We start from the raw sequence: 26,238 nt of genomic DNA, 5'->3' as shown, positions 1-26,238 counted from the left end.
ATCCGCCTGCCTCTGCCTCCCGAGTGCTGGGATTAAAGGCGTGCGCCACCACCACCCAGCCGAGAAGGCAATTCTTTTCACTGTCCTGGGAACTGGACTCAGGGGCTGCAACAAAGTAATTATAATTTTATCTTAATTTTGATTGTGCCCTGTATATCATTCCTTATTCTGTACTTTTGAAATATCATCTTTCAGAGTGGGTTCCACCTGAGCCAGAACACTTCTATCAACCTACAGGAGACGAGAAGACGCCCGAGGTCGTGGGGGAGGAGCAAGGCACAGTCGTCTACCAGTTAGGCTCAGGTACTGCCGCTAGTGATTGACCAGGATGAAGTTACAGGAAGCTTAGTGTGCACAAGAGAAGTGATTTTAATTTTTAAAAATGTATTTCTGTGTTTGTGCGTTTATGGGCATGCGTGCCGTGATGCACGCTTGGAGGTCTGAGGACAGCTTAGGTCAGTTCTCCTGCACCTTTATGTGGGTTCCAAGGAGAAAACTGGAGTCTTCGGGCTAAGATCCTCTACCCACTGAGCCATCTTGCCAGTCCTGAAAATGATCTTATGTCTTTTTTTTATAATGATCATTTTTTATGAATAAGGAGGGTCTATTTATGGAAAGAGGCACAACACAGCACATGCAGACGGAGGTCAGAGGACAAGTTCTGAAAGTCACCTCTGTCCTTCTGCCTTGTGGACCCAGGGTCTGAGCTCAGGTCGTCAGGCTTGACGGCAAGTTCCTTTGCTTTTTGAACCATCTCACGGACCCTAATAGTGATTTCAAGAATTGACACCTGAATGATAAATAATCTATCTTTGCCTGTGTGGAGAGACCTTGATAGTCATGACTGATCACCTGGACATTTGCAATAGTCTATTTATTTATTCATCCATCCACCCATCCATCATCTATCATCTGTTTATCTATCTATCTATCTATCTATCTATCTATCTATCTATCTATCTATCTATTATCTATCATCTATCTATCTATCTATCTATCTATTATCTATCTATCTATCTATCATCTATCTATCTATCTATCTATCTATCATCTATCTATCTATCATCTATCTATCTATCTATCATCTATCTATCTATTTGTTAATTTGTTTTTCCAGGCAGAGTTTCTTGGTAGCTTTGGAGCCTATCCTGGAACTCACTCTGTAGACCAGGCTGGCCTCGAACTCACAGAAATCCATCTGCCTCTGACTCCACCCAGCTCCCCGAGTGGTTAAAGGCGTGCGCCACAACCACCCAGTCAATACCAATAGCTTATTTTTAATTACTTTTAAATGTTACTTTATGTGTATGGCTTTCTCCTGCGTGAACATGTGTGCACCAAGTGCGTGCAGTGACCATGAAGGTCACAAGAGGGTGCATCACATCCCCTGAAACTGGAGTCAGACGTAACTGAACTGCCATGTGGGTGCTGGAAATTGAGTCCAGCTCCTCTGGATGAGCAGCCAGTGCTCTTAGCCACTGAGCCATCTTTCCAGCTTTTCAATAGTTCTTTTTTTGTTTTTAAATTTTGGGGGGTTTGTTTGTTTCTTATTTTGTTTGTTTGTTTCTGAGACAGGGCTCTCTGTGTAGCCCTGGCTGTTCTGGAACTCTCTCTGTAGACCAGGCTGGCCTCAAACAGAGATCTGCCTGCTTCTACCTCCTCCTGAGTGCTAGGATTAAACATCTATAACTTCTGTCTGGCTTCAATAATTCTTTTTTAAATGATGATACATTTTCTTTTCCTTTTTTTCTTTCATTTATTTATTTATTTATTCCTTTTTGAAACAGGGTCCTTCAGTGTAGCCCTGACTAGCCTGAAACTCAATATTGTAGACCAATCTGGCCTTGAACTCTCTGAGGTCCACCTACCTGCCCCTGCCACCCAAGTGCTGGGTTATAGGTGTGCTACCATGCCTTTTTTTTTTTTTTTTGGCAAATGTTACTGTGTTACAGAAGTTAGACCACCTTAAATGTTACTTTGAAATATTAAACAAAATAATGAAATCTCTATGAATGGCATCTGTTTTCTGAGCTGCACCTTGCAGTTCCAATGAAAAGCTGAACTCAGGAGCCGTGCAGCTTTCGGTTCTGCTCCTTCTTCCTCTGTGCTCATTTTCTCCTCCTGGTGACTTCTTTATATGATATTTGTTAGAGTTGATTCTCCAGCCGCTAGCTAAACTCTACAGTGACAAGATTGGATATGGAAGCAAAAGTCCTCCCTGAGGCTGGGCGTGGTGGTGCAGACCCAGCACTCTGGAGGCAGTGGCAGGCAGAGCTCTGTGAGTTCAAGGCCAGCCTGCTTTACAGAGACCATCCCAGACCAGCCAAGGCTACATACATGCATACATACATATATGATTGTATGATTAAGTATGTATATAACCTTGAGGCCAGAGAGATGGCTCAGCAGAAAGAGCCCTTGCTGCTCTTCCAGAGGACCTGGCTCCCAACCTCCTGGGAGTCCCACTCCAGGGAATCGAATGCCCTCTTCTGGTCTCCCTGGCTACTTGCACTTATGTGACATGCACATACAAATGAATAAAAAATAAATCTAAAACAGTCAGATTCCTTACAAACACTACTGTTTGGTTAATGCTCCAGGGTCAACATATTTGATAGCAGTATCTTGGCAACTGGTGAAGTTAACATCTGAAATATATAATGAATATTATAATATTATATGTGAATATAATAAACATGAAAGTATAGTAAAATTGTTTATCATGTGATCTTCATAAGAAAGGCAGGATTTTATGAAGTATACATATTAAAAATGTTTTAAATTACAAAGTCATTGACAAATAAGTGAGAAAATAAATTTTCATCATGTTAACAAAAATATGGAAGGAACGATGAGGTGGGTTCTTGAGGACACAGTACTAACAGCGCTGTGCACACTGTACAGACCTAAGCGCCTTTTCAACAGTAACTACAGTAACTGCAGGACTTGCGGATGCTGGGCTGGGGCTAGATCGTGATGGGGTCCGTCACAGCACCGCAGTGCACAGCACAGAGGGTACAGACACTTAAGCGTATCCTCCACTATTCTGAATACATGAGACCCTAACTTAAAAAGGCAGCAAAAGAAAATTGAAAGATCGGGCCTGGTGTGGCGGTGCCTTTGATGCCAACAGGAGCAGAGCAGGCAACTCTCTGTGAGTCGAGGCCAGCCTGGGCTTCAAAGCAAGTTCCAGGACAGCTGGAGCCGCTGGCTGCACAGAGAAACCCTGTCTCGAAAACCAAACCAAACAACAACAAAAATTAAAACAAACAAATAAATGAAAAACTTAGCAGTGATGTACTGTGGAAAATTAAGGGCCTCTGCTACAGATGGTGTTTAATTGATAGATCACTGGCCTGGCAGAGTGAGACCCTGTATTCAACCACTACCGCTGTACATAAAAATATCTAACATCAGTAAAATTAAGGGTGCTAGTGAGGACAATAAATAATCCATTGACTATTTGTGGGGTTGGGAGGGCTCAGGGAAGACTTGCTGAATGAACGAATTCTGAGTGAATGCAGCCTAATGGTGTCTTTCTCATCTGCAGTGCCCACAGACGGTGCCTACTTCACCAGTTCCAGAATAGGAGGCAAACGAGGGATTATCAAGGAACTTGCTGTTACGTTGCAAGGGCCAGAAGACAATACCCTGCTGTTTGAATCGAGGTTTGAGAGCGGGAATCTGCAGAAAGCCGTCAGAGTGTAAGTGACAGAGCAGTCTGGAAGGTGCGGTTGCAGTGGCTGCGAGGGCGCTATAGGGGGCGCTCAGGAGTTCAGACTGTTTGAGATGGAGCTGGTAGAAGACTTGCTAAGGGGACGAAGAAGAATGGAATAATTATGACTAATTTTCCCCCAGAATGAAACACTGGGTTATTTCTTCTGCTCAGAAGAAGGAAGAGCTTACGTAAAAGTTCTATAAACTGACCTGCAAGAGGACGCAGTGGCAAAGTCATGCGCACCTCATGCCTGGCAACCTAAGTTCAATCCCTGGACCCCATGGAAAGGTGGAAGGAGAGAACCAGTTCCACAAAGTTGGCCTGTGGCCTTCATAGAGTTGCCATGGCACATACCTGCTTGTACACACAATAATAATGATATATAAAATTCTAACATTTTTATTAGTAAAAAAATATTCAACATAGAAAGTCCTATATATAAGGACTGTTTGGTGTATGTCCAAATGCATATGTGTAATATACACAAATTACATGTATAAGTATGAATATGTGCCTCCTCTCAATTGCGAAAGCTGGGCTCGGTGGCTTGTGCTTCTCTGTAGTTGTGCCTACTCAGGCTGTGGAAGGAGATTTGCTGAAGTATAGAAATTCAGTTGGTTATCTGTGAGTTCAAGGTTGGCCTGGTGTACCTAGTGAATTCCAGGGCTATGTGGAGAGACCTTGTCCCAAAGCAAACAAAACAATTGAACCCGGGGTCTGGAACAACGGCTCAGCAGTTAGGAGCACTTGTTGCTCATGTAGAAAGCCAGGGTTCAGTTCCCAGCACCCAGAAGGTGGCTCACAAACATCCATAGCTTCATTTCCAGGGCATCTGCCCCCCCCCCCCACTTTTCTGATCTTCACAGCCACCAGGTACACACATGGTGTATGTACAAACATCCAGGCAAAACATTCATACATATAAATAAATCCAAAGAAAAATTTAAATTGAACCCAGTGCCTAACATATATGAAGCATATGTCCTACCACTAAGCTATATCCCTGACCACTTCTTCCTCCCTTTCTCCCTCCCTCCTCCCTTTCTCCGTCCTTCCCTTCCTCCCTCCCTTCGTTCCTTCCTTTCTTTCTTTTCCCCCCAAGACAGGGTTTCTTTGTGCATCCCTTGCTGTCTTGAAACTCACTCTGTAGACCAGGCTGACTTCAGCGTTTGGACTAAAGGCGCAGACCACCACCCAGCTACTCTTATTTCACTATGCATTTTCTTAAATATTCATGTGGTGGATCTTTTTTCCTTGCCTTGTACATTTCCTTTTATGAATTCATTTTCCATATTTATTTCTTTGATCTTTGGGACATGAGTTGCTATAGCTCTGAGATTGGCCTTAACTTACAATCCTCCTGCTTCAGGCTCCAAATGCTAGGATTCTATTTGTGCATGACTATGCCTACTCCTTTAATAAAAACATTTCTCAGCCGGGCAGTGGTGGCACACATGCCTTTAATCCCAGCACTCAGGAGACCAAGGCAGGCGGATCTCTGTGAGTTCGAGGCCAGCCCAATCTACAGAGCAAGTTCCAGGGTAGACTCCAAAGCTACACAGAGAAACCCTGTCCCAAACAAACAAACAAACAAACAAAATTCTCTTTTGAAGAAGAGAACATGCTGCACAAGCATGTGTGTGTGCACGCGTGAGTATTTGTGTAGGTCAGAGGGCAGCTTGCAGGATTTGGTTTCCTCCTCCCATCTGAGTTCTGGGGATTGAATCAAGTCATGAGACTTCATGGCAAGTACCCTTACCCACTGAGCCATCTTTGCAAGCCCCAGTTTCTTGCTTTCTTTAAGCAAAGTGAATATATTCCAGAGATGTCTTCTCTTCAAATAACTGATGGCCAGGAAAAGAAATAACACTGAGGTTCAATGGTTCTCACAATGCGATTTCATGTATCAGATGGATAGCTAGCAAGCAGCCCAGCGGGCACTGTTCAGTGTTTCAGAGAAGCATAGCCGTGATTAGAAACTGCTAGTCGATGTTTGGAAAGATGTCAAGAAGTCAGCAGAATCTCCAAACATCCGATGCAGCAGTCAACCTGTCTGTTTGGCTTTTAAAAAAAATGGAAGAATAATTTATTTTTTCTTTTTATATTAAGAATTTTTAATACAATCTTTTCTCATTTTGCATGACTATCCCTGTTCCCACTCCTTCCCCTCCTCCCGCTTTCCCCACCTTACCCCCACCCCTTCTCCCCATCCACTCCTCAGAAAGGGTAGACTTCCCCTGGGGAGTCAACAAAGTCTGACACTTTACTTCAAGGCAATACCAAGACCCTCCTCCTTATATCCAGGCTGAGCAAGGTATCCCTCCGAAAAGAATGTGTTCCTGGATGCCAGTTCAAACACTAGGGATAAATCCTGGTCCCACTGCCACTGGCCCCACAGACTGCTCAAGCCTCACAACTTCCCCCCCCCCCCCACCACACACACACATTCAGTTGGCCTAGTTTGGTCTTATGCAGGTTCCCCTGCTATCAGTCCAGGGTCTGTGAACTCTCAGTAGCTCAGGTCAGCTGTTTCTGTGGGTATCACCATCATGGTCTTGACCCCTTTGCTCAAACAAGATTTCCCTAACTTCAAAAAGCCTAGATAACCCAGGCTAGCCTCAAATTCTCTGTATAGCCCAGGATGGCTTTCAAATTATGATCCTCCTACCTCAGCCTCCCAAGTGTCTGGATTGTAAGTGTGTGCAGCTCACAGTGAGATGGAGACTTTCTCCTCAATCCACACAAAGTTTCCTTTTGCAAGTTTCACCAGTTTCTTTTTTTTTTTTTTTTCGAGACAGGGTTTCCCTCTAGTTTCTAGAGCCTGTCCTGGAACTAGCTCTTGTAGACCAGGCTGGCCTCGAACTTAGAGATCCGCCTGCCTCTGCCTCCCGAGTGCTGGGATTAAAGGCGTGCGCCACCTCTGCCCGGCATTTCACCAGTTTCTTATGTGACTCGGAGGAGTGGGTAAACCAGAAAGGACACAGTTGCTGTGGCGGCAGCTGCCATCAGTCTGTCTTCACAAGGAGAAAACAAAACTTTCCTGGATTTGCTCTGAGGGAAGGTGATGAGCTGTAGACTTTTTTCTTTTCATTGCAGAGGCGTCTATGCCTACGAACTCACCTTGCGAACCGACCTCTACACAGACAAACACACCCAGTGGTTTTACTTTAGAGTTCAGAATACCAGAAAAGACGCCACCTACCGCTTCACCATTGTGAACTTGCTGAAGCCCAAGAGCCTGTATGCGGTGGGAATGAAACCTCTAATGTACTCTCAGCTGGACGCCGCCACCTACAACGTTGGCTGGAGGAGAGAAGGACAGGAAATCAAGTACTACAAGAACAACACGGATGATGGGCAGCAGCCCTTATACTGTCTCACCTGGACCATTCAGTTTCCGCATGACCAGGACACTTGCTTCTTTGCACACTTTTACCCGTATACATACACTGACTTGCAATGCTATCTCTTGTCAATCGCAAACAACCCCATCCAGTCTCAGTTTTGCAAGCTCCGAGCTTTGTGCAGGAGCCTAGCTGGGAACACGGTCTACCTGCTTACTATCACTAACCCATCCAGGACCCCTCAAGAGGCAGCCACAAAGAAAGCTGTGGTGCTGAGTGCCAGAGTCCACCCTGGAGAAAGTAATGGCTCCTGGATCATGAGAGGATTTTTGGACTTCATCCTTAGCAACTCTCCAGATGCCCAGCTCCTCAGGGATATCTTTGTCTTCAAGGTGATTCCCATGTTGAATCCAGATGGAGTGATTGTGGGGAATTACCGGTGTTCGCTGGCTGGAAGGGACTTGAACAGACATTATAAGACCGTTCTGAAGGACTCTTTCCCTTGCATTTGGTACACCAAGAACATGATCAAAAGGTGAGACCTCTTTGTTGATAATTCTGTGAATGCTGTGAGCCTCAATACCAGCTACTCCTATCTATGAGGAGGATGGTCTTGCCTCTTGTTTAGGAGTCTGGTATGGCTTTGGAGAGTCTTGGGCTATGGCTACATTTTTAGACATTTAAATCTCACCAAATCTTTAGAAGAACATGGGGCATGCATCAACATATCTGAAGGAGACCCCTGCATAGCAGGAGTTCCTTCTCAGGCCCCACATAGCTACCTTGGTAGCTAGCTTTAGGAATGCCATCTAATGGTTTTTAGCAACACAGAAGGAACTGGGGAGGAGAGAAAGGCCTGCCAAAGCCACATGCTAGAGTGGGCTAGTCCCTTCAAAATCAACCATCGCCCCCCTCCCACCCCTCTGGAATTGAATTTAAGGCTTAACACACGCAAGGCAAGTACTCCACCACTGAGCTATGTTCTCAATTTCATCTTATCTTGTGAGACAGAATGTCTCTCTGAATCAATGGTTGCACTGATTGGCTATCAAGCCCCTGGGATCTATATACCTCTCCAACCATCTTCTCCATATTGAGGTTTTAGGCACTCACCACCATGTTCAGCATTTATGTGGGATCTGAACTCAGGTCCTTGGTTTTGCCTAGGAAGCACTTTTCCCACCGAGTCCTCTCTCCAGTCCATTTATTTCATGTCTGTGTTTGATGCAGGGCCTGGTGTGGAATTCAGTATGCAGACCAGACTGGCTTCAAACCAGATTTGTCTCCCTCTGTTGGGATTAAAGACTTGTGCCACCATGGGTTCAGCTCTCTCTCTCTCTCTCTCTCTCTCTCTCTCTCTCTCTCTCTCTCTCTCTCTCTCTCTCTCTCTCCTCTCTTTCTCCCCCTTCCTTCCCTTCTCCTCCTCTCCTCCTCCTCCTCCTTCTTTCTTCTACTTCCACTTCTTTCTCTTCTTCCTCTTCTTCCTCCTCTTTCTTTTTGAGACAGAGTTTCCCTGTGTAACCATGATTGTCCTAAAACTCACTCTGTAAACCAGACTAGCCTTGAACTCAGAGATCTGCCTACCTCTGCCTCCTGAGTGCTGGAATTAAAGGTGTGCTACACCATGCCTGGCCACTTGTTTCATTTTTAAGTCAAACAATTGGATGGAAAAGGTCAGGGAAATTTTGCTATTCATATAAAACTCTAATCATAATGAAGCTAGCAGTGTTTAAGTTGGAAGTAACAGATACTATGATTAGTACTTTACTTTTCTCATTGGCCCTTTTAATGTTCCCATTAGCCCTATGGGTTTACACATGGTCAATATCATCTGTTGCATGCAAAAAGTTCCAAAACTTTGATATAACTTAAACAAGGTCTCAGAGCTCACAAGCAACAGGGTAACTATTTAGACATAGGCTCTCTGACTACAGGATCTGAGTCCCCTAATATCACCAAATTTTGCTTCTAATGAAGATAAAGTAATAAGTTAGCTTGCACTTTTCAAGCCTGTGTGGAAGCACCTTGAAGCTATCGGATAATAGCATTCATCTTAAAAGAGCTTCCATTCCACTGTGGGCAAACACATAGGCAGATAAGATACCAGTGGCAGTTTCTAATCGCTCCTGTGTGAACAGATATGGGACGGGCTGGCCAACATGGGAGAACTGGTTTACTATTGACTGATTCTGGGACCACAGGTAGAGAGTGATTTAATCTCTTGAGTTTGCATGTCCTCTGTCTCCTTTGTCTGTTTCTCAATAGACTTCTGGAAGAAAGAGAGGTTCTCTTGTATTGTGATTTCCATGGGCACAGTCGCAAGAACAATATCTTCCTGTACGGCTGTAACAGCAACAGTCGGAAGCACTGGCTTCATGAGCGGGTCTTTCCTTTAATGCTAAGCAAGAATGCACCAGATAAGGTAAGACATTTCCGGCTGAGGAACAGAGTGCACTTCCTGGAGGAAGCGTCTCATTTGGCTCATTGTGATGAACATTATAGTCTTTAGTGAATTCCGGAACCTAGGTGTCAAGAATTAAAGTTTGGCTTAAGAACTGCTAGATGAGGGACTGGAAAGATGGCTCAGGGGTTAAGAGCACTTGTTGCCCTTGCAGAGAACCCAAGTTTAATTCCCAGGACCCATGTTGTAGCTCACAACCATCAGTAACTCCAATTCCAAGGGTTCTGATGCCCTCTTCTGATCTTTGAGGGCACCAGGCACACACAGCACACATACATATATCTAGACAAAACACTTACAAACAAAGACTTTTCTGTTTGATCCATGCGGGGGATCAACCAGTGTCTTCTTTGTCCTAGCTACTGAGCAGAATCTGCAGAAATGGCAAATCTACTCTTGTTTGTTTTCAGAACAGAGGACAACTGTCAGGAGTCTTCCTCCCTGTCCTCCCTGTGGCACCAGGGGTAAAATTGGGTTATCAGACTCAGTGATCCATTGTGCCAGCCCATGGCAGATCTGTAAAGCCAGAGTGGTTCAGTGATTGCACACTGGGGGATTGCTGATAGTGTGGAGTATCTTTTTGTTTGGCATCAGCCTGGGTCCTGTAAAGACGGACAGGTGCTTCATCACCAGCTACATCCCTAGTCCTTGAATTTCTTTCTGTGGTTATGGAGATGTTCCAAACTCAGACTGTGCTGATGGAGAACAACTGTGTATATGTAATAAACTACTGAATTATGTACGGATGTTTTTAATTTTGGAGTTGTGTTTTTGCTTGTTTGTTTGAGACATAGTCTTTATCTGTAGCCCTGCCTGCCCCCAAATTCTGTTTAGATTAGAGCAGTCCTCCTGTCTTTGCCTCTCAAGTACCAGGATTACAGACATGCACCTCCATGCAGACTGAGTTATATACATTGTCTATTTAACTGTACAATTTAAACAATTAGTTTTTAATTTTTTATTGATATTTATTGAGGTCTACATTTTTCTCTGCTTTCCTTCCTGCCTTCCCCCTTTCCCCTCCAGCCTTCCCCCAAGGTCCCCATGCTCCCAATTTACTCAGGAGATCTTGTCTTTTTATATTTTCTTCTTCCCATGTAGATTAGATCTATATAAGTCTCTCTTGGTGTCCTCATTGTTGTCTAAATTCTCTGGGATTGTGATTTGTAGGCTGGTTTTCTTTGCTTTATGTTAAAAACCACCTATGAGTGAGTACATGTGATAATTGTCTTTCTGTGTCTGGGTTACCTCACTCAAAATAATGTTTTCTAGCTCCATCCATTTTCCTGCAAAATTCAAGCTGTCGTTATTTTTTTCTGCTGTGTAGTACTTCATTGTGTACCACATTTTCCTTATCCATTCTTTGGTTGAGGGGCATTTGGGTTGTTTCTAGGTTCTGGCTATGACAAACAAAGCTGCTATGAACATAGTTGAGCAACGTCCTTGTGGCACGATTGAGCATTTTTAACAATTAGTTTTTTAATGTGTAAATTATTTCAATGAAAAAGCCAAACCTAAGAATAATAAGTATAGAAGGAGAAGTTCAACCCAAAGGCACAGAAAATATATTTAACAAAATCATAGAAGAAAACTTCCCAACCTAAAGAAAGATATGCCTATGAAGATATAAGAAGCTATAGAACACCAAACAGACTGGATCAAAAATAAAGTCCCCTCACCACATAATAATCAAAACACTAAACATATAGAATAAAGAAAGAATATTAAGGGCTGCATAGGGAAAAGGCCATGTACCATAAAGGCAGACCTATCAGAATTACCCCGACTTCTCAGTGGAAATATTGAAAGCAAGAAGATCTGGACAGGTGTTAGGCAGACACTAAGAGACCATGGAAAGACACAGGTGAACAGATTGCGTCTGAAAACAGAATCCATCCTTCTGCTGCATACAAGAAACATGCCTTGACCTCAAAGACAGGCATTACATCAGAATAAAGAATTGGGAAAAGATTTTCCAATCAAATTAACCTAAGAAACAAGCTGGTGTAGCTATCCTAATATCTAACAAAATAAACTTCAAATGAAAATCAATCAAAAGAGGTGAAGAAGAATATTTCATATTTGTCACAGGAAAAATTCATCAAGAGAAAACCTCAATGCTGAACATCTATGCCCCAAATACAAGGGCACCCTTATTTGTAAAATGTTGTCGTGCCTGGTTCCCACAGTTGTTAAGTTCCAAAGAAATCCCACAGAGGTCTACATTAGTTATAAACTGATTGACCCTTTTGCTCAGGCTTCTTATTAACCCTTATAACTTATATTAGCCCATTATTCTTGTCTGTGTTAGGCACATGGTTCAGTACCTTTTCAGTGAGGCAGTCACGTCTTGCTTCTTCTGTGACTGGGTCAGGACTGCAGACTAGGACTTTCTTATTCCCAGAATTCTCCTGTTCTCATTGACCTGCCTCTACTTCCTGTCTGGTTGTCCCACCTATACTTCCTGCTTGGCTACTGACCATTCAGCATTTATTTAAAATATAATTGACAGAATACAGGCCATTGTCCCACAGCAGTGAAAGAAACACTACTAAAGCTTAAATTACACATGAAGCCTCACAAACTAATAGTTGGAAACTTCAACACCCCACTCTCACCACTGGACAGGTCTATCAGAAAATTAACAGAGAAATAAGGGAACTAGCAGATTTTATGACTCAAATGGACTTAACAGACATCTATAGAACATTCCACCCAAACATATAAGAATAAACCTCATAAGAATATTCCTCATGGAATCTTCTTGAAAACTGATCATATACTTGGTAGCAAAGCAAACCTGAACAGATACAAAAAAAGTGGAATAACCCTATGTACCTTACCCAATCACCACAGCTTCAAAGTTAGAATTCAACAATACTAATTTCAGAAAGCCCACAAACAAATGGAATTCGAACAATGCTCAACTAAATCACCATTAGGTCAAGGAAGAAATAAAGAAAGAAATTAAAGACTTCCTAAAATTCAATGAAAGAGACTCCACAGCATACCCAAACTTATGAGACACAATTAAAACAGTGCTAAGAAGAAAGTTCATATCACTAAATGCCTACATAAAGAAGCTAGAAAAATCCCACACTATCGAGTTAACAGAACACCTGAAAGAAGCAAACTTACCCAAGAGGAATAGATGGCAGGAAATAATCAGATTCAGGGCTGAAATCAATGAAATAGAAACAAAGAAAACAAAGAATCAATGAGACAAAGAGGTGGTTCCTCAAGAAAATCAACAAGATTGACAAATGTTCATCCAAACTAACCAAAAGTCAGAAAGAGAATATCCAAATTAACAAAATCAGAGATGAAAAGGGGAACATGACAACAGACATGGAAGAAATCCAGAGAATCATTAGGTTATACTTCAAAATCTGTACTCCACAAAATTAGAAAATTTAAAGGAAATGGACATTTTTCTGGATAAGTACCACTTGCCAAAATTAAATCAAGGCCAGATAAACAAGTTAAATAGACCTATAACCCATATGGAAATAGAAACAGTCATCAAAAGTCTCCCAAACAAAAAAAGCCCAAGGCAAGATGGTTTCAGCACAGAATTCTACCACAATTTCAAAGAAGCAATAAAGCCATACACCTCAAATTGTTCCACACAATAGAAACAAAAGGAACATTGCCAAACTCTTAGGCTACAGTCACACTGATACCCAAACCATACAAAAGCTCAACTAAGAAAGAGAATTACAGAACAATCTCCCTCATGAACATAGATGCAAAAATATTCAATAAAATACCAACAAACCAAATCCAAGAACACATCAGAAACATGGTTCACCATGATCATGTAGGCTTCATCCCAGAGATGCAGGGATGGTTCAACATATGAAAATCCATCAATGTAATCCACCATACAAACAAACTGAAAGAAAAACCTACATGAACATCTCATTAAATGCTGAAAAAGCCTTTGACAAAATCCAACACCCCTTTATAAGAAAGGTCTTGGAGAGATCAGGGATACAAGGAATGTATCTAAACATAATAAAAGCAATATACAGCAAGCCGACAACCAACATCAAACTAAACGGAGAGAAACTCAAAATGATTCCACTAAAAGAACAATACTAAAATCAGGAACAAGACAAAGCCGTCTACTCTCTCCATATCTATTCAATATAGTATTCAAAGTTCTAGCTAGAGCAATAAGACAACAAAAGAAGATCAAGGAGCTACAAATCAGAAAGGAAGAAGTCAGACTTTCACTATTTGCTGATGATATGATAGTATATATAAGTGACCCCAAAAATTCTACTAGGGAACTCCTACAGCTGATAGAAACCTTCAGTAATGTGGCAGGATACAAGATCAATGAAAAAATCAGTAGCCCTTCTACATACAGATGATAAATGGGCTGAGAAAGAAATCAGAGAAACATCACCCTTCACAATAGCCACAAAGAGCATAAAATATCTTGGGATAACTCTAACCAAACAAATGAAAGACCTATATGAAAAGAACTTTAAGTCTTTGAAGAAAAAAATTGAAGAGGATATCAGAAAATGGAAAGTTCTCCTATGTTCATGGACAGGTAGAATAAACATAATAAAAATGGCAATCATACCAAAAGCAATCTACAGATTCAATGTAATAATCATCCAATTCCCAGCCCAACTCTTCACAGACCTTGAAAGAGCAATACTCAACTTCATATGGAAAAACAACAACAAAAAAAAAATCCCAGGATAGCCAAAACAATCCTGTGCAATAAAGGAACTTCCAGAGGCATCACCATCCCTGACTTTAAGCTCTACTATAGAACTATAGTAATGAAAACAGCTTGGTATTAACAAAAAACAGACAGGTGACCCAATGAAATCAAATCGAAGACCTAGATATTAATCCACACATCTATGAACACCTGATTTTTGACAAAGAAGCTAAAATTATACAATGAAAAAAGAAAGCATATTTAACAAATGGTGCTGGCATAACTGGATATCAACATGCAGAAGAATGTAAATAGATCCAAATCTATTCCCATGCACAAAACTCAAGCCCAAATGGATCAAATAACTCAACATAAATCCAGCCATACTGAACCTCATAGAAGAGAAAGTGGAAAATAACATTGAACGTATGGGCACAGGAGACCACTTCCTGAACATAGCACAGACAACTGAGGGAAGCAATCAATAAATGGGACCCCCTGAAACTGAGAAGCTTCTGTAAGGCAAAGGACACAGACAACAGGACAAAATGGCAGCCTACAAAATGAGAAAAGATCTTCACCAACCCCACAGCCCCACAACAGACAGAGGACTGATCTCCAAAATATACAAAGACCTCAAGAAACTAGACATCAAATACCAAATAATCTAATTTAAAAATGTGGTGCAGATCTAAACAGGGAATTCTCAACAGAGGAATCTCAAATGGCTGAAAGGCATTTAAGGAAATATTCAATGTTCTTAGCCATCAGGGAATGCAAATCAAAACAACTCTGAGAATACCATCTTGCTCCTGTCGGATGGCTATAATGACAGCTTATCCTGGAGAGGTTATGGAGTAAGGGGAACACTCCTCCATTGCTGGTGGGAGTGCAAACTTGTACAGCTGCTTTGGAAGTCAGTATGGCAGTTTCTCAGAAAGCTAGCTAGCAATCTACCTCAAGACCTAGCAATAGCACTTTTGGGTATATACCCACGGGATGCACACTCAGACCACAAAGACATTTATTTAACTATGTTCATAGCAGCATCATTTGTACTAGCTAGAATCTGGAAACAACCTGGATGCTTCTCAACCAAAAAAATGAATAAAGAAATGTGGTACATTTATACAATGGAGTGGTAAAAAACAATGACATCTTGAGATTTACAGGCTAATGGACAGAACTAGAAAAAAAACATCCTGAATAAGGTAACCCAGACCCAGAAAGACAAATATAGTATGTACTCACTCATAAGTAGATATAAATCATAAAGCAAAGGATAACCAGCCTACAGTCCACAACCCCAGAGAAGCTTATACAGAAACAAATGGAAGCAGATGTAGAGATCCATGTAGTAGGAGATGGTTTGTTCCCAGCCACCCAGACCTGAAATAATCACACAGACACTATATTAATTACAACATTGCTTGGCCAATAGCCTAGGCTTCTTATGAACTAACTCTCACATCTTAGATTAACCCATTTCTATTATTCTGTGAATCATCATGAGGTTTTGGCCTACTTAAAATTCTGGCTGCTGGGTGGTGACTTTCTCTTCAGTAGCTACATGGCATCTCTCTGACTCCACCTTCTTTTCTCCTCTATCTCTGCTTGGAATTCCTGCCTTGCTCTATTCTTCACTGCCATAGGCCCAAAGCAGCTTCTTCATTATATACAGAGGGGTATACAGAGGGGAATCCCTCATATTACCTCCCCTTTTCTGTCTGAATGAAAAACAAATTTTTAACTTTAACATAGTAAAATTACATTTAACAAAACATGTATCAACAAGAATTATAGTTACAATATTTAGTCCATTGACATTTGACAAATTAAGGAAAATACTCTATCATCTATCCTATCTTTGTGAGTCTAAAGTTTTATATCTAATTTATCTTTTATAATTATAACTATCTTATTTCAACTCCATCAAAGACTCCAGAAGGATATAATATTACCTAAGTAAACAGGAAGTGTATTGTAAGCAACTTCCAAAACTCTAGAATTGACAGAGACATCCTGCTGCCTGGACCACAGTTCATCTGTATCATTGGGGCACCCATCTTCAGCCCAGAGGCCTGTAGTATCTGGCAGGCTTTTCCATGAAGCAGGAAATTTGAAGATCTCTTGTGCCTTGTACTGGCAAAGTTCATCAGTTGCTTTCTTCTATGTCCTGGAAAATGTCTGGCAGTTCTTTCATGAAGCAGGAACCCTGAAGGATTGTCTCACCTTTAGGCAGTCATTTTTTGTGGCTCCTGCATGTCCAGTTTTTACAGCATACCATAAGCAGTCCATGTAAGAGCAGTTTTTTTGCCCAAATGGCTAACAAGCTCCATAAGGAGCCTCTTTGATTGGTGCTTCCAAGTGCAGATATGCCTCATGGTTGAGAAAAGCCTAAGTTCTTAAAACAGTTTAAATGGCATATTCTGTTAGTCTTTGAAAGGTTTGAAGAATACCTACCCATCTAAAATGTATCTCTATAAATCTAGAAAACCTGACTACAATTTTGACTATTATAGATGACTATCTATTAACCTGTTTCTTCATTATATATTATATTTTTAAGTGAGCTGCACAAACACAATACCTTAAACAAGAACAGAAATACATATATACAGTATAACAAAATCAGCCTTAAATTTGTATCAGTAGGCCAAGATCCACACCAATACAAAGTATTCATCTCTATATCATATTACCCTTAATTGTAAATAAACATTCATAAATATATTTGGGAATTTGGGCATAGCTTTCTCCAAACTTCTTTTTGCTTTTTGTTGCCAAAGTATTTTGGGGATTTATGATCTTGGTCCATCAAAACACATTAGATTAGTCTGGAAGAAAACCACAGGATCTCATCCTCTGTGTAAACAAAAGCAGAACCTCTTTTCCAAAGCAAGATATCCTTAGACTCAAATTTTGAAGTTAATATACCTTTAAAATACATGTTGATTTAGCTTAGCAGCCTGTACAATGTCTCTCTGTACTTAGCTCATTCATAGTCAAAAATTTAAAGCAAACATAGTAATATACATAATCCAGACTCTCTATGTATTTTTCATCTTTATATGGCTTATTTTTCTTTACTCCTTTAATCTGTGACTGTCTGGATGCTGTCTCTTTAAAGACTTATTTTTTAAAACCATTTATTATTTTTAATAACTGTTTATATTCTTTATTTCTCTCTCCCAGGCCTATGTACATTTTAAAAAACATACTGTTACCCGTTCAGAGGTTTATTTTTGTCTGAATCTGTCTTTATTGTATATCTGTAATCATTTTGTGACCAGGAACACTTTGTTTTTGAATGGTAAGTGGGTGTGGATAAGACTAACTGTGGTTTTGCCTGTTGGCTCCACCCAGTTCAACAGGAGGAACCATGTTCACTGCCTCTAAGCCATTCACACTGCCCCAGCTCCAGGGTCACAGAGTGGGTCTATGTCACCATGAAGCAATTTGTAGCACGCTGCTCACAGCCCCATTTAAATGTTCAGCCTCCTGAAAGAGCCAGAGCCCTTGCTTACAGAAGCCGCGAAGCCTTTCAGTCACTGGCTGAGCTCCAGAAGAGCAATGGAAGAAGGGAGGAGTGACAGGGGGTCAAGGCCATGATGGGGAACCAACAGAATCAGGTGACTGGAGTTAGTGGGAGCTCACTGACTCTGGACTGACAACTGGGGAACCTGCATAGGACCAAACTAGGTGACAAAGGTGTGGCTTGGGCAGTGTGTGGGGCACTGGCAGTGGGACCAGGATCTAATCCTAGTGCATGAACTGACTTTGTGGAGCCCATTGTCTATGGAGAGAAACCTTGCTTAGCCTAGGCACAGTGTGGGTTGGGGAGAGGGCTTTGGTCCTGCCTTAAGGAGGTGATGGGACAGATTTAGCTGATTCCCAGGGGAGGCCTTACCCTCTCTAAGGAGTGGATGGGGAGTATGGTGGGGGGAAGGTGGGGAAGCGGGAGCAGAAGAGGGAGACAGAACAGGAACTGGTATGTAAAAATAAATAAATTAATTAATTAATAAATGATGGGTGGGTGGGTACATGTGTGCATGCACACACACGCGTAAGCGTGATTAACTCAGGGCCTCATGAATACTAAGCACATGCCCCACCACTGAGTTCAAAAATATCTCAAGATTTATTTATTTATTTTTTGTTTTTTTGAGACAGGGTTTCCTCTGGCCGTCTTTGGAACTCATTCTGTAGACTAGTCTGGTCTCGAACTCAGAGAACCGCCTGCCTCTGCCTCCAGAGTACTGAGACTACAGGTGCGTACACCACCTCTACCCAGCAATAATTTTTAAAAAATTGTTCAGGGTATTTCACCTGGGCAAAAGTTGAAACTCCTACTGGGTTAAACTCACCTTTAACTGTGCTTAGCAGTGGGGGCTTTAAAGGATGAGCACAGTGTTCATGTATGACTGGGGAGATGGCTCCGCTGGCAAAATGCCTGCTATGCAACAATGGAGAACCTGAGTCTGATTCCAGAACCCACATAAAAACTGGGTGTGGTGATGATCACTTGTAACGCCAGCACTTGAGGAGCCGGGTGGATGGCTGAGGCCAGACTAGCCCCTTCAGCAGTCCCAGGCTCATGAAAGATCCTGTCTCAAAACAAAAGTGAGTGGCTATTGAAGAAAGACACCCAAGGTTGACCTCTGGCCTCTACATGTGTCTGCGCGCGCGCGCGCGCACACACACACACACACACACACTGATTCACATGTACACCCTCCACACACAGATGTTAATGTGATACAAGTTTCTACACACAGTCATAAATATTTTTTTTTTTTTTTTTGGTTTTTCGAGACAGGGTTTCCCTGTAGTTTCTAGAGCCTGTCCTGGAACTAGCTCTTGTAGACCAGGCTGGCCTCGAACTCAGAGATCCGCCTGCCTCTGCCTCCCGAGTGCTGGGATTAAAGGCGTGCGCCACCACCGCCCTGCCACAGTCATAAATATTAGGGCTGCTAACACATACATGTCTGTAATCCTAGCCGTTTGGAGGCCAAGACAGGAGACATCATGGAGCTAGTTTGCCCTAAAAACTGCAAAGGTAGTGGAAACACTTTATTTTTTAAGAATTATTTATTAAGGGGTGAAGAGATGGCTCAGAGGTTAAGAGCACTGGCTGCTCTTCCAGAGGACCCGGGTTCAATTCCCAGCAACCACATGGTGGCTCACAGCCATCTATGATGAGACCCAATGCCCTCTTCTGGTGTGCAGGCAAAATGTAGACCGAACACAGTATACACAATAAATAAATAAATCTCTCTAAAAAAAAAAGAAAGAATTATTTATTAATTATATATACAGTATTCTTCCTGCATGCATCCCTGCAGGCCAGAAGATCTCACATAGATGGTTGTGAGCCACCATGTGGCCGCCAGGAACCAAACCTAGGACCTCCGGAAGAGTCGGCAGTGCTCTCAACCTCTGAGCCACCTCTCCGGGCAAATATTAGAAGTTGCTTTTTCCCTTTATAAGTAGATTCACAATATAACTGCCATTAGAGATTAGATTGGATTTAGAAAATTGATAGTTCAAATTTTACCCCATTGGGTTTTATGTGACAAGGCTGGAAATGTGGTTCAGATCAGAGAGTGCTTACCCAGCTTGTATGAGCGCTGTGTGAGCTGAGTGCCAGTGCACACCTGTGAACCTGACACTTAGGAGGCGGAGACAGAAGAATCCAAACTCCAAGGTCATCCTTGGCGATACAGCGATAGCTTGAAGCCAGCCTAGGGTACATGAACCCACATGCCAAAAATCAAAACCTGTGTGAGAAATGCTTTACAGATGCTATTCTTTTTTTTATAAAAGAAAACAAACGATCTTTTTTAAAATTATACATACCAAAAGAAGTTCCCACTCCCTCCCCTCCTCCCATTCCCTCCACATACCCTCCCACCCCACCCCCATCCAGTCCTCAGAGAAGGTAAGGCACATTGCCTGTGGAAGGTCCAAGGCCCTCCTTACTATATCTAGGCTGAGCAAGGTATCCATTCAAAGAGAATAGGTTCCCAAAAAGCCAGTACATGCAGTAGGGATGAATCCTGGTGCCACTGTCAGTGGCCCCTCAGTCTGCCCCAGCCATGCAACTGTCACCCACATTCAGACGGACTAGTTTGGTTCTATGCTTCCTTCCCAGTCCTGCTGGAGTTGGTGAGCTTCCGTTAGCTCAAGTAGACTGTTTCAGTGGGCGAACCCATCGTGGTCTCCAGCAAAGTCCAGTTGAAGGTCAAGATTTTTTTTCTCTCCCTTTTTTGTCTTCAGATGAAATCATAATTGTAACTCAGTATCTAAAACTCAGAACCGCACTGGGGAACACTGGTGCAGGGCTTAGAACCCTGCTAGCTCTGGCTCCTTCAGTCCTCCAGACAGGCAGGCACCTCTCCAGAACCCTGGATCCCAAGAAGCTAGACAGCGCGATACCTTCTCGTAAACCTTGTTAGCAGGACAGGATGAGGTCAAGTTCTGTTACAGACCGTGAATAATGAGGGGCTGAGCTGGGCATAGAAGGCAACGGAGGGCATTGAACTCCTAGTAGAAAGACTAACACCATGGAGGGGAATCTCTAGATAGAGATTATGGGGGTAAGAAATATACAAACCAAAAATCATATTTGGAGGAAAACTTAGACCTGAGAGTTCATATTTTGTGAAAAAAAATAAGTCATGAAGCCCATGCAGATCAATCATGTGTGTGCATCCTCTGCATTCACCAAGAGCAGGAGAGCTGGGAAGCTACTGGGTTACATGTCAAGAAAGGGAAGAAAGGTTCAGAAAAGCTGCCTAGTGCCTGAAATGTCAAAGTATGCCCGTGCCCCAGACTTCTAGAGATCCTGGTGTAGCAAGACGCTCTGGGAACAGGAGCAATTCAGGCTGGAAATGGAATTGTCTGTATGTTTTTCCTTTAAAAATCACAGTACACAATAAATGCTCTCAGGGTTCTTTAGTTAATACCCCATATTTCCAGCTGAGGGGACCATACAGCTCCTCACCCACCACTACCTCCTGATATTTCTCAAAATTAGCAGTGGCGCAGGCCTCTGACCCCAGCACTCAGGAGGCAGAGGCAGGCAGATCTCTGTGAGTTTGGGGCCAGCCTGGTCTACAGAGCAAATTCCAGGGTGGCTCTCAAATAAACATTCTTTTTCCATATTAATGACTCTTAGACGTCTTGTACTTGTCAGTTTATATAATTAACAGAAAATTTGTTTTTCGTTTGTTTGTTTGGTTGTTTTTTTTTTTTTTTAGTTCTCTTTTGACAGCTGTAACTTTAAGGTCCAAAAATGCAAAGAAGGAACAGGAAGAGTTGTGATGTGGCGGATGGGCATCACAAACAGCTATACAATGGAGTCTACCTTTGGCGGGTCCACCCTAGGTAAGAGGCGAGTCTGGCACGGGAAGCCTGGCACAGCATCTGGGAGATAAAAGGCTTGGGAAAGTCAGAAAAATAATGGATATGCAGGATTCTCTTGCTAGCCTCAGGTACCAGAGTACGGACGTGGGATCCGCACATCACTGGGCGCCAAATCACACTCTCCTCAGAACCTGCACTCAGGAACTCAGCTTTGACTTCTGGCTATATTTATTAAGTCCTGTGGTCCTGGGTTCATCTTCCTTGAAGCTCACATTCCCTCTAAGCTACAGTAATAGCACCTGAGTTATGAGTACTGCTTTAGACATAGTACCTGCCACAAAGTAAAACCAAAATAATTTAAAAAGAACTTGATAATCCATTATAACAGGAAACTTTTTCATTGTCAAAGATGCCTCTGAACCAGATTAAAGCAAGGAGAGCTATCCCATTCAGAAACATACTATTCTAGAACAAGAAGTGGTATTTTAAATCTGCTTTATTTTTATTCATGTGTATTGTGTGTGTGTACCATGTGTGTCTATCTGTGTGTATACCAAGTGTCTGTCTGTCTGTCTGTCTGTCTGTCTCTCTCTCTCTCTCTCTCTCTCTCTCTCTCTCTCTCTCTCTCTGTGTGTATGTGTGTGTGTGTGTGTGTGTGTCTATCATGTGTGTGCATTTGCTTGCAGGAGTTGGAAGAGTGTGTTGGATCCCCTAGAGCTGAAGTTACAGCAGGTGTGAGTGTTCCAGTGTGGGTGCTGGAACCACGCGTGGGTGCTGTGGAAGCTTTAGGGTGCTGGGAACCATGCGTGGGTGCTGTGGAAGCACTAGGGTGCTGGGAACCACGCATGGGTGCTGTGGAAGCACTAGGGTGCTGGGAACCACGCATGGGTGCTGTGGAAGCTCTATTAATGCTGAGCCGTCCCTCCAGCCCTATGAGGAGCGGTACTCTAAAAATTGACTCACAAATTAGATTTGCATTTAACGCATAAAATTTAGGAAGCTGGAAAGATGCCTTGGCTGTAAAGAGCACATACTACTTACTCTTGGAGAGAATGCACATGCTCACAACTGTCTGTACATCTAGTTCTGTCCTGGGTTTCTGGCACCCTCTTCTGACTTCTGAAGTCACCAAGCACACACAGTGCAGACATACATGCAGAAAAAACATAAATATTCATAAAATAGGCATAAATATATAAATCTTAAATATAAACTAAAAAATGTAGGGCTATGTACATAGATTTTAAAACTTTTATTTTTGTATTTAAGTGCACGAGTCTTTTGTCTGCATGTATGTATGTGCACCACATGCATGCCTGCCTGCTGAGAAGAGAGCGTTGGACATCCTGGAACTGCAGCTATGGATGGTTATGAGCCATCATGTGGGTGTAGGGACCCTAACCTGGATCCCCTGCAAGGGCAGCAAATGCTATTAACTGCTAGACCACCTCTCCATCCCCAGTTTTTAAAAACCTCACAAAAATTATGTTTTTCCCCAGGCAGTAAAAGAGACACTCACTTTACCGTTGAGGACCTGAAGTCCCTAGGTTATCTTGTCTGTGACACTATCCTGGATTTCTGTGATCCTGACCAGACCAAGGTAAAACGGTTTCAAACAGTGCACTATCAGTCCTCGGCTGGGCTTCACACACCTTCATCGCCCTCTTAGTATGTTTTATAATTTTTTTTTTTTATGTACATTGGTGTGAGGGTGTCAGATCCCCTGGAACTGGGATTACAGACAGTTGTGAACTGCCATGTGGTTATTAGGAATTGAACCAGGGTTCTCTAGAAGAGCAGCCAGTGCTCCTAACCACTAAACCATCTCTCCAGCCCCCCCTTTTTTTTTCCGAGACAGGGTTTCTCTGTAGCTTTAGAGCCTGTCCTGGAACTAGCTCTTGTAGACCAGGCTGGCCTCGAACTCACAAAAGACTGCCTATCTCTGCCTCCTGAGTGCTGGGGATTAAAGGCGTGTGCCACCATTAGCCAGCTCTCCAGCCCTTCTTAATATTTTTTTTTACCTGATGTTTTTATTACCAGAGAAAATAGAACCCCTGTCCTGCAAGCTGTCACCCAACGGTGACACTTCACAATCCACCTAGAAGGAAGAAGCTATCCTTTGGTCCCCCTCCCTAAATGACAGGTTTGCAATGGCAGCACTTTGTTTTCTATTGCAGAACAATGGCATACACAGCGCGCTCATTAACCCTGCCCTGTGCACTAGGGGATGCGCCTCTGTCGCCTGCCTGAGTAAGACTAGGCCTCAGTTGTTGCTTTTTTCTGGATCATCAGGTGTTTCATCCTTCCCCTCCGCTGCAAGTGTTCTCCAGCTTGCCTCTGTCCAAAAGCTGAAGGTTTCTTTGGCCTTGTTCTTCTGGTGGCTATTTTTGATTCACTCACTCAGGTTGGGAGGAGCGTATACCCGTCATCCCTAACACATCTCCTATCCCTGTTTGAGTGTTGGCTTGATAAGCACTACCTTAGAGGCAACGCTTGGTAAAGAATTAAAATTCTGTTTAATTGGTGCTTCCCTTCCCCCAGTGGTGCCGGAGGGCAAGGCCTTCTCCTCACACGAGCCAGGCGCTCTACTACTGTCTGACAACTTTACCCAAACCATCCTTGCCTCAGGCCAAAGTCAGAACAATGCCAGTCTAGCTACTCCTGCCTGGTAACTCAGCCAAACGGGTGAAACAATTGCAGAAGTGGACTAGAGCCAGGGAAGTGGCTAAGGCGGTGCTCTGATCCTCCACTGTAAACAAGTGTATTTGTATAGCCCAGGTCTCGTATCCATTACTATGTCCTTAGTACAAGGAATTACAGTTTATCAACAAACCGCCTTTCCGCGCACCCTCAGAGCCACCCATGACTAGCGTGTAAATGTTCCCTCTGCTGCAGTACAATCAGTGCCTACAAGAGCTTAAGGAGCTCTTACGACAGGAAATCCACAAGAAGTTCACCAACTCTGGACAAGAGATGGACTTAGAAGGAGGAAGCTGGAGTGACTTTCCTTTGTCCGACATCGAATCCAGGTAACAAATTTAATTTCCTTAAATCTGGGATTGATAATACATCCTTGATCCCAGTACTTGGGAGACAGAAGCAGGGGATTGGGAATTTAAGGAAGGCCTGGATCACATTTACATCACACCTGTCCTCTTATTTATTTGTTTGTTTTTCTATCTATCCATCTATCTTTTTATTTTGAGACAAGTTTATACTGTTTTGCTGTGGGTGACCTGCATCTCACAGAGATGCCTCTGCTAGATTAAAACATGTCCATGTCCTGAGACATGCCTTCAATTTCAGAATTCTGGAGGGAGATGTAAGCAGATCTCTGTAGTAAGTCCCAGGAAAGCCAGGGCTGCATGGAGAGACTTTATGTCTATTACTGCAACAGAACATGTGACCAGCACAACCTAGAAAAGGAAGTTCTTAATTGTGCTTATGGTTTCAGAGGAATGGGGTCCATGATGACAGAGCGAAGGCACATGGCAGGAACAGCGGAGAGCTCACATCTTTTTGTTTTGGTTTCATCTTGTTTTGTTTGAGACAGGGCGTCACCATACATAGCTGACTATCCTGGAACTCACTCTGTGGACCAGGCTGGCCTTGAGCTTGCAGAGCTCCAGCTGCCTCTGCCTCCAAATACTGGGATTAAAAATGTGTGCCACCACACTTGACTTGTGTGTTCATATCTTGAGCTGAAAGTAGGAGGCAGAGAGACACCATGAATATATTGCTCCAGTCTTTCAAAACCTCAAGCCCTCCCCCGGTGACACACCTGCTCCAAAACAGCCATAGCTCCCAATCCTTCCCAAACAGTTCCACTAACTGGGGAACATATGAGCCTATGAGGGCCATTCTCGTTCAAACCACTATACCCTGTCTCAAAAACATAAAACAAAATGCTATTGTAATAAAACATATTAAAGGTGATCATAATTTAGAACAAAATGTTAGTGGTGATAGAAGATGTCAAACTGATTAGATTCTGGATTGTTTTTCAGTCTTACAAAAGAGGCCAACTAGCAAACAGAAGTGAGGAAGGTGGAGCTTCCCAAGCTCAGTTCAGCATCTGGTCATTTCTTTCCTGGTAGTTAGATCCTGTGTGGTCAAAGCAGTTGTGTGTCTTGGTGGCAAGCCTTGGCCTTGCAGTATCTCTCAAGCTTCTCAGATTCCAGCTGGATCCATGCCTGCTTCCTAGAGTCAGACAGGTGATCCACAAAAGAACTGTCAGGGACCAGAACAATGGAGAAGACGAGAAAGGGAAACAGTCTTTCCATTCCGCCACAGGGCTCTTGTAACACTGAGATTCTGAGTTCTTTTCATAGAGTTGCCTTGTCCAAGAGATCTGTAATACCTAAGGCAGAAGAACACAAACCTGATATCCTAGCCACAATTACAATGATGCATTTTTGTTTGCTAAATCTTTTAATATTTTATTTAATTTTTAAAGATATATTTTATTTTATATGTATAAATTTTTTGCCTGCATGTATAGATGTGTATCACATGTGTGCCTGGTATCAATAGAGATCAGAAGAGGGCATCAGACCCCCTAAACTTGTATTTAGAGATAGTTGGGGTCTTCATATTGGTGCTGGGAACTGAACAGGGGTCTTTCAGAGTACTCTTAATCTTTGACTCTCTAGTAGAGCATAGT

At 42.6% G+C, this 26,238-nt stretch overlaps 1 protein-coding gene across 1 annotated transcript in view; it reads left to right on the top strand.

The window, feature by feature from the left end:
* The window catches only part of Agbl2 (AGBL carboxypeptidase 2), a 50,035-nt gene that overhangs the window by 14,966 nt on the left and 8,831 nt on the right, over positions 1-26,238 (top strand). Inside the window, exons 6-12 of the mRNA XM_038331682.1 lie at positions 196-303; positions 3,551-3,704; positions 6,815-7,597; positions 9,328-9,484; positions 21,470-21,596; positions 23,075-23,175; positions 24,471-24,604. Of these exons, the coding sequence (XP_038187610.1) occupies positions 196-303; positions 3,551-3,704; positions 6,815-7,597; positions 9,328-9,484; positions 21,470-21,596; positions 23,075-23,175; positions 24,471-24,604 (1,564 nt within the window). The remainder of the gene's footprint in view (positions 1-195; positions 304-3,550; positions 3,705-6,814; positions 7,598-9,327; positions 9,485-21,469; positions 21,597-23,074; positions 23,176-24,470; positions 24,605-26,238) is intronic.

This window comes from Arvicola amphibius, chromosome 5 (assembly GCF_903992535.2).
Source record: "Arvicola amphibius chromosome 5, mArvAmp1.2, whole genome shotgun sequence".
NCBI classification, from domain to species: domain Eukaryota; kingdom Metazoa; phylum Chordata; class Mammalia; order Rodentia; family Cricetidae; genus Arvicola; species Arvicola amphibius.
Note: the sequence above shows the minus strand (reverse complement) of the source record. Positions and strands in the feature narration are given on the sequence as shown.